Here is an 8,969-nt window from a genome sequence, read left to right on the forward strand (position 1 = left end):
GGCACCGCGCGCCGCGACGCCGCTCGCTGCTATTGGCTGTCGCCTCGGGACTACATGTCCCGACATGCCGCGCCTTAAAGGGGCCCCGCGCAGGCCCCCGCCCCAGATCCAGATCCGGATCCGGATCCGGCGCCTCCCCCGAGCGCTGCGGGGACGCGCAGGCAGCCGGGCRCCAGCCGTCACGCGGGAGCTTGCTCTGCTCTGTTTTAATGCCGTACAAAAKGAAACCCAGAGCCTGGTGCGGCTCCTGCCACCGCGGCTCCGCACACAGCGCTATTTACACACTGCTCACAGAAATAAATACAGTGATGAAGTGGTTGGGAAGGGCTCCGGGTGCTGCGGGCTCTCCCGGAGCAGAGCCCGAGCATCGCCTCCGCGGGTCCAGGTCCGCCCCCCGCCCGCGGCCCGGGCGGCTCCCGTCTTCCCCCCAAGGTGCAGCCGTCGCCCCCCAGCCAGGGGGCTGCGGCACGGCCGCTCAGGTGTACTCGCAGAGGTGGCCGCAGCCCGCCGGGCAGTGCGAGCTCGTCTCCAGCCACTTCATGATGTGCTGGAGGTGCCCGCCGTGACTGCAGCCCTGGCACCACACGAAGAGCCCCTTCACCACGTGGTGGCACACGGCACACATGCTGGCACACTGCCGACACCTGTCCGGAGAGGAGACGGGTAAGTGCACGCAGGAAAACCCCGGGGGGACACCCAAGGCCCCCAACCCACCCTCCTGGGGCAGAGCTGGTTCTGGGAGCCCCTCCGCGCAGCCCCGGCAGTGCAGGGTGCACGCTACCACCAGCTTGGAGGAACAAGGGACGCGCCTGGGCTCTGCCCCTCGCCTCGGTGGCCGGGACGCTGTGTCCCCGCCTGCCCAGCGCTCTGGGGGCAGCACCACACTCACCTGTCACAGATCCAGCCCCTGTTGCTCATGGGCCGCTTGCAGTTGCTGCAGTTGATGTGCAGGGTGGTGGAGGCCTGGTTGAGGCAGTTGATGGCACGGCACGTGCTCAGCTTGATCACCTCGTTGGAGATGTTCCAGAGCTGGAAGCGCTGCAGCAGGTCGATGTAGGACGTGTACCAGTGCTCCTAGGAACGGCCACACATAGCTGAGCCCTGATCCCCCCAGCTCTGCCTGGAGATCCCAGCCCCAGTGTCAGCTCCCCAAAAGGCAAGATCCTTGCAGCAGAGGAATTGCTCTGCAGACACCACCCAGGCCTGACACACGACCTCCTGGGAGACCAGGCTCCGCTACCCCTGCCAGGACTGGCAGTACAGCACAACTCCTGCCTCCAGCGGCCAGCTGGCTACCAGGGGTCCTGGCGGAGGAGCTGCCCTCCCAGGCTTAGAGATGCCCCGGCAAAGGCTGGAGGAGAGGGGAGATGCCCAGGCCAGGCAGCAGCCCGTTTCATTTGGATAAACCACCTCGTGGTCACACCAAGGCGCCCTATTGCATTCATGCATCTTGTGGGGTTGCCACACTGGGCCTGAAAGGAGGATTCGGTTCACTCCTCAGCCTTGCTGTGGCATGTGCTGAAAGGTGCTAGTTAGCAGCAGTGGCAACTGTCGCTCGCCCTCCCTTGCAGGGAGGCACCTGCCACATGCCCTCAGCGAGGAAGGTCTTTGCCCCAGGCTCACAGCCCTTCCCTGGTTCACAGGGGAACTGCAGGTTTTTCCACAGGGAACTGCTAGATCTCCTGGGTCAGAGATGCTGGGAAAGGGGCTGAAGTCTCAATGCTTCTCTTGCTGTGGCCCAGGTAGAAATGCATGTGCGCTGTCTTCAGGACAACCTAAGCCTCTGCAACGCTTCCGACTCACAGCATGCGGCACAACGGCAGGGCACAACAGTTGTGCCTATGGCAGGGACGCCTGCACCCATYTGTACAGCCCTCCAGGAAGGGAATTCTCAGGGAAGAAACGGGGAGGAAGAGGCAGCGTAACCCACAATGGGGGCAGGAAGGGGGCAGCTGAGGTGGTTTTGTCGGCTTCCCCGGGGGTACCTGGGTCTGCTCATCGATCTCCTTGCGGATGCGGTCTCCCAGCACAATGAGCACCGATACGGCTGTCTGCACGTCACCCTGCTCCGCGTAGAAAAGCAGCGTGTCCCGCACGATGGGGTTGAAGAAGTCGGAGGGCAGGCGGTTCTCGTAGAGCGAGTGAGAGATGGAGATGAGGGAGAAGGACTCCACGGGTGTCAGTGACACCGTCTCGGCCTCGTTGCCACTGACGTGAGGGGAGTCAGCCTTGTCCTGCAAGTGGTCCAAGGCTGACGGGTTGTCCACGATTTCATGGCGCAGGGGGAAGGCTTCCTGGGGAAGGCTGTATTCTTGCTCTTCAGCTGTAAGGAGAAACACCCTTCCTATCAGCAGAGCCTGTGCCATGGACAGGGAAAGGCCAGGAAAAAAAAATCCAGCAACATAGCTGGGACAGGCAACACCTCCCAGCACCAGCAGTACACTCACCATGGGGGTTTTCGTGGTCCATCATGTACAGGTCATCCTCGTCCCCTTCCACATCCCCCAGCAGATAGTCAGCAGGGACATCGCTGCCCTCCGTCTCCTCGTTGTCTGCGTGCCCAGAAAAAGAAGTCAGTGCATCCTCATTGGCCACACAGTCAAACACACGTCCCCGTCCCAATGCATCAGGCTGTGTCTGAGGCAGCCGGTTCGCCCAGCTCCACAGCACRGCCGTGTCCCCAGCACCTGCTGCTGCCACTGTGGCAGTCACAGGGGTCAGTTGTCCTGCTGCAGCCCCCAGGGCTTGGCCTGTTTCACGGAGGCCAGACCCCTCCCACACCAAAGCCATCTGTGGCTGGGACTGTGCCATCAGGGATCGGCTGAGGAGAGGACAGCCACAGGACTTGGGCTTAGCCCCAAGAGGCTCCCCAGCACGTGGAGCCTGGCCCCTGCCCGCCCTAGAAACGTTACCCTCGTTGTTGATCAAGGTGGAGGAGGAATCCATGAGGATATTTTCCGTGCGGCTCTCTCCTTTACTGCGATCCAGTCTCGACTCGCTGCCTAGCCCAGAGGGGATGTCTTTCAGGTTAAAGCTGGGAAAGAAGCCACTTGCTTAATTTAATCGTCACAGATGTTTACAGCTTCCATTCTAGACAGCGAACTGCCTGGATAGAGGTATCCAATCGACTTGAAAGTAGAAACACAAGACATGGGGATTTTCCTGAGAGCAAAAAAGTCAGTTCTCCCCACTCTGTAACTTAAAAATATATATATATACTGCAATTGTTACCACTGTCATTTCTCCAAGTCTGGCATCTCTCTGCACTCACCATAAAGGCACCTGCAAAGATTTCCTTAGAGCCGAGCACAGCCTCCTGAGCCATTTGTTAATGTTCACATTCACCTTGGAAGTGGGTAAACAGGGAGTTGCCTTTCTACAAGATGAGTTGCTATTTGTTATGCATGACTGCTCTCAAGCTATACTGAGGTGGGAAGGAACTGAATGGGAATGAAGGAAAAGTGCGCTCTTCGGTTTGCTGCTTACAAGTTATTGTAGCATTGACAATGACCTGTCTGGATGCAGAGAGCTTGCCTGATGGAAGCGTTTTCTTTGATGCTATACAAGTTTATGCCAGTCATCTGGGAACCAGGTCCTACAAGGTTTGAGAACTAATTTGGAGTCCTCACTCATCAGTTATGTCATTCAAAAGAGGAGAAACAAGTTTTCCTGCTTCATCAACCCACAATGGGGTTCTCAATGCCAAGGAGCCACTTGTGAAGCTGAGCTGTCCTCTCCCTTTGAGAGGCAGGAGACCTCTCTCCGCACCAGCGTCAGCCYGGCGGCAGCTCTGGCTCCAGCGGTGAGACAAGGGTTCTCTATCCCCAAACCAAGGTCACAGTCCCAGATGACAACTCACTGGTTAAATGACTATGACAGACCACAGCAGCCTCACACCCCATCACAGCCAGCTTCAAAATTCATTTCAAAGAGAAAAGGGAGCATACATGCGAATCGCCCGCACCCCATGGCTTGAGGCCAGGCTGGCCACTCACTTCTCACACCTGTACGGAAAATAGGGGCATTCAAACGATGCCAGCCTGCACGGCAGGGTATTCAGGCAGCTTGGGGCTCGGGGAGAGCCATCCTTGCTCCCGTCCAGTGACTCCAGCCCGGGCAGGGAGCTGTCTCTGCTCTGATCTCCCATTGCTGGAGCCACCCCCAGCCGGCCCGCAGCTCGGCTCGGCTCCTGGCATCCCAAGGCAGCCCTTACCTGTTCATGAGCGGGAGGGTGGTGCTGCCTTTCCCTATGCTGTGATTGAGGTTAGCAGAGGACACAGTGCCGAGGCTGGAGTAGATGATTCGGAGCATCGTCCACGTTTGAGCCACCTAGCCCAGAGGAGAGAGAGGAGTTAGACCCTCCTGCTAGCTGCAAGCTGAGGAGCAGAACAGCCGTGGGCTGAGCGCAGGCAAGAGATGGCTACGCCGAGCACAGGGACCTTCTGAGACTCCGCTCCCTCACACCAGCGCTGCCGTGCCAGCCAAAACAGTGCTGTGGCTCCAGCCCCACCCCAGACCTCCCGTCACACCCAGGGAGATAACCAGGTCTTCTGAAGTCATGGAAGATATCAACACATAGTCATTGTCACCTCCCCTGAAATAGTGCTTGATCCAGCAGGGAGCTAGGCTTTTTCTTCCTTCAAATCATTTTTTTTTGTCTGATCAGGCTCTAAACACAGCTACACATCCCCATCCATCCTGCCCATCCCACAGCGATGGCCCAGCAAAGGCATTCAGACCCCGCCACCGGAGCCTAGGCCAGGCCCAYGCAGCCACGTGCCCAACTTGAAACGACCAGTGCAGGCTGCTGAGCTGGGCAGGCTCCCAGGGGTGTCAGATTTCCAGGCACACAACCACAGTTATGCTTGTTGTAGGCAACAGTGTTACAGGGCTGGTGCCAGAGCGGCGGGAAACCTCCCAGGGACAGCCAGAGGGCAGAGAGGAAGAGATGGATGGAGAAGAGAGACTATAAGCCAGAGTCAAGCTCCCATCAAGCTAGGGTGGCAGGTCTCCTCCTGACAGCATCTGTCAACCTTGGGACCAGTCCACACCTGTGGCAAGAGTCTCCCTGGGTGCAAAGGACTAAAAGTAGAAGAGCAAGGAGATGAGAGTGGGAAAATCCAGCTGAAGAAGGGGATGGGAGTAGGGGAGGGCTGGAAGAGGCTGGCAGAAACAGCAGGATCTTGAGGAACATGAGAAAAGACACACTCTAGAGGAGAAAGAACCGCCAGCAAGGAGAGCCGGCAGTCCCAGCGTACCCAGGCCCTCTTCACAGATCTGCCCAGGGCAGAAGTACGGCCACTTCCCGTCCCACAAACGAGACATGCCTGGGGCAGGGTGAGGTCAGGGCATGGGCCTCACAAGCGACAATCCCCAAGAGCAGGTCTCACCTTGCAGCACCCCTCTCCGTCCCCTGGGCACGGTGGGCTGCGAGCAGGCACCCCACAAGGCACAGGCGGAAGGAAAGGGGCTCGGGGGCCTGGCTGGTGTGACAGAGCCCTCCCCGCCCCGCGCTCACCTGGTTGCGGTCTAAGCCCTTGGCCACCTTGGCGTTATGGTCACAGAGCTCGGCCAGGGGCCTGCCGGCCAGCGCGTACTGCTTGGCTGTGTGGACAAACCAGTCCATGCTGCCGCTCTCCACGTCTGTCTCGAAGACGCTCAGGGCGCTCGAGGAGGAGATGTACTCGAACTGCTCTGTGGGGTCCAGCTTGCGCTTGAAAAAGATGGGATGGCGCCGGTCCCCGATGTAGGGCTTGCGGTTGGAGTCAGAGGAGATGAGGCTCTCTTTGGCCGCAAAGGCCAGGTCTCCGTAGAGACTGTAGCACAGCCCCTCGGGGTTGGCCCGGTCAATGGGTTGGCTGGCGTCCTTGAAGATGTGCTGGTACAGGGTGCTGTCCTTGGAGCCCGAGAGGAGGAAATAGGGGTCATGGAGGTGACGCCACACGATGCCTGTGGTGACATCCTTGTGCTCCTCGAACATGGCGGAGGGGATGAAGGGACGCCGCACATCCCACACGTAGATGTTGTGGTCCACCATCATGGAGCAGGTGGCGATGTGGTGCTTGCACTCTGGGCGCCACTTCACCCGGGCCACAGAGGCRATGGTCTGCACACAGTAGATCTCCTTCGCCCGCGTGGTGTTCATGTCCCACACCTTCACCATCTTATCTCGGCCGCCTGTTGCCAGCCAGCCCCTGGGAGAAAGGGGGAGAAAGATGGTGAGACACCAGCCTGGGTTGGCCTGGTGTGTGTGGCTGTTCACCCCTCCTTTCCAGCCTGAGGGCAGAGGTGGATGGCGCTCGCAATCCAGGCGCGCCAGGACGGGCCGGCCGGCCGAGCCACGCTCCGTGCCAGCAGGAGGCAGCCAGTCCTCCCACATGCTACCCTAACGCCTCTGCTCTCAACCAACCAGGCCAGGCAACACCCTTCCTCCCCATCCCAGTTTAATGCCCTATATCTTCAGAACAACACTTATCCGGAGGGCTCCCGGACACATCTGTTCCCCCCACCCAAGTCTTCTGCTTGTCACGGATAGCAGAGATAAAGGCCGGTTTGAGCCTATTTCAGCCCCTCAGCTCGTGGCGAATGTCAGCACTGCCTGGCAGGCAGCAAGCAAGGCGCTGCAGCACYGGAGCGCACCACTGACACGGGGAGCAAGGCAGCGGCTTGCTAGCACTAGGCTGCGCCCACCTAACCATTAGCAATCCACTGGCACAGGAAACCCCGATTTGTCAAAAAAAAGCTCAAGAAATCAGAGTAATAATTGCTCCCACCTTCTTCCAGTGACAGCATTGCCCCTGACACAAGAGGCCAGGGCATCAGAGACGCCGCTTTCCCCTGGAACCCGCTAACCCTGTTCTTAGGGCCTCACTTGCCAGCTCCCCTAGCGGCTGTCTCCACCAAGGCCAAGGGGCCGGCCAGGCCCAGCCCAGCACAAACCTGTCCTCCGGGTGCCAGTCGCAGCAGAAAACGGGCCCGTTGTGGGCCGTGAACATCCTCTCGTAGCGGTCCGGCCGGCGAATGTCCCACAGCTGCACATTCCCATTCTCAAAGGTGGCAGCGAAGGTGAAGTAGTCGCGGATGCTGAACTGCACGTCACGCACGCTCTCCGACTGGCCTGAGTGGGGAGGGAAATTGAGACCCGATGGGACAGAGCCCCAGCACAGCCACTGCCTCACCGCACCAATGCTCAATCCCCAGCAGTCCCATCCTGGTTCCAGCATCACAGCTGGAAGAGATATGGGCATCACCAGCCCAGAGAGAAGAGGAAACTGGTACAGATGCAACCACCTTCTGCCTCCCCGTGCGGACCCAGCCCTGCCAGGTCCTACACAGATCACTGCCAAGCAGCGACCTCCAGATGAAGCAAAATGACTCTCAGCTCCCTCCCTGCCCGCTCCATTGCGTCTGGAGCAAACCCTCCTCCTGGGCACGGGAAAAGTGCCAAGACCCTGATCTCTGCATCTCACCAGGGTGGAGGGGTAAAGAGCAGGCTGAGGTCTTACCAGAGAAGGTGCTCACAGAGTCCTTCTTGCGGAGGTCAAAGCATTTCATGTAGCCATCCTGGGAGCCGCTGAGGAGCATGTACACCTCGGTGGGGTGGAAGCAGACCTTGTTGACGGTGCGCTTGTGCTCTGTGAACAGCTGGTCCTGCTTGTTGCGGGACGGCTTGCCCAAGTTCCAGGTGACAACCACGCCGTTGGTGGCGGCCGTAGCCAGCAGGTTCTCATCCATCTGGTGCCACACCACGTCCGCGCAGCTGAAGTTCAAGGAGGGCTTGCGGCCAACGCGGAGGTTCAACTTCTCCACAAACTGGTCCTCTTCGATGGAGTAAATCTTGAAGATGTTGCGGCCAGCCACCACCACCTGGGCAGCGTCGCGGCACACACTGATGGCATTGGCAGGGGCATCAAGGTGGCAGAACATGGTCCGCCCCGTGATGGTGTTGCCCCCCAGAGCGGTGGTAACCCTGGCCATTTTCTCCATGGCTGTCCTTGGCACGGACTCCCCTCTCCAGGAGCGGGCTCTGAGGCTCGTGTCTCCGCAGGCCGCATTCACGCTCACACGGCCACCCTGCTCCGCCTCAGCCAGAGCTGGGAAGAGAAGGGCTTGGCTCCTGCAGCTCCTAGCAGGTCCAGGTGGCTTTGTCTGCAGCTTCTGGTGACCACATCGACTGGCTGTGAAGGCGGGGAGGCTAAAGCTGGGCGGAGAGAGATCCAGCCCCACGCTGGGCCTCTCCTTGCACTTGTCTTTTGTAACTGCTTTTCAGGGAATTCCTGAAAGCCTTTTCAAAGTTTCCTGTTTCCTCCTCTATTCAAACACCTGGGAGATGTTCCGCTTATGAAGGCAGCTCTTCTCAGGGACAGCCTGCCATGGAAGGTCAACCACAGCAACGGGGACCAAGGCAAGTCGTGTCTCCAGCAGCAAGAGGCCGGGTGCAGCGAGGCCGCAGACGTCCCCACGGGCCACTCCCTGTGCCCCAAACCCCTGCAGACGCCACCGGAAGGGTTTCCCTCTGCTTCTCTAGCAGATGGGTGCCAGCAGCTGCCTGGCTGCACCCGCCCCGCTGCGTGCACCCCTGACACCCCTCGCCTCACCGCGGCTCTCCCCATTGCCATCCCGGGCCCTGTTTGGCCCCTGCTGGCTCGAGGGGGACCCCCAGGGCACGGCACGTCGGCAGGCCGACAGGACCTCGCCCCAGAGCCCCGGGAGCGGCCGCCCCACGGATGCGCAGCCACGGACGCTGGCAGCGCGCAGGCCAAGCGGGGCCAGGCTGCCTGGGGCCGGTGGCCGCTCTGGGGCTGCCCTGGGGGGGCCTGGGAGGCCTCTGGGGCTGCCGCAGCCCCACAGCCCAGCCAAGCCCTGCTCCGGCGCTACCCTGCCCTCACTGCCAGGCCCCCGGCCCCCAGCCTCCTCCGACCCCCAGCCCCCCCTCAGAGCCCCACATCTACCGACAGAGCCTCCCCCAG

The 8,969-nt window shown here is 60.2% G+C and overlaps 2 protein-coding genes across 2 annotated transcripts in view; both read right to left on the minus strand.

Moving 5' to 3' along the window:
- JMJD8 (jumonji domain containing 8) overlaps window positions 1-475 on the minus strand; it is a gene marked incomplete at its 5' end in the record, with an annotated part of 3,168 nt that extends 2,693 nt beyond the window's left edge. The window contains one exon of the mRNA XM_026063885.1: window positions 293-475. Within this exon, the coding sequence (XP_025919670.1) occupies window positions 293-475 (183 nt within the window). The remainder of the gene's footprint in view (window positions 1-292) is intronic.
- Window positions 180-8,897, minus strand: WDR24 (WD repeat domain 24). Its single transcript, XM_026063874.1, has 9 exons — window positions 7,506-8,897; window positions 6,940-7,117; window positions 5,519-6,194; window positions 4,214-4,329; window positions 2,913-3,034; window positions 2,448-2,552; window positions 1,986-2,323; window positions 890-1,074; window positions 180-644 (listed from the first exon to the last, which is right to left on the minus strand). The coding sequence occupies exons 1-9, from the start codon at window positions 7,984-7,986 to the stop codon at window positions 476-478; spliced, it is 2,370 nt and encodes a 789-aa protein (XP_025919659.1). The 5' UTR covers window positions 7,987-8,897; the 3' UTR covers window positions 180-475.
- Window positions 8,898-8,969: the final 72 nt, after the last annotated feature.

This window comes from Apteryx rowi, unplaced genomic scaffold (assembly GCF_003343035.1).
Source record: "Apteryx rowi isolate R43461 unplaced genomic scaffold, aptRow1 scaffold_202, whole genome shotgun sequence".
Taxonomy (NCBI): Eukaryota; Metazoa; Chordata; class Aves; order Apterygiformes; family Apterygidae; genus Apteryx; species Apteryx rowi.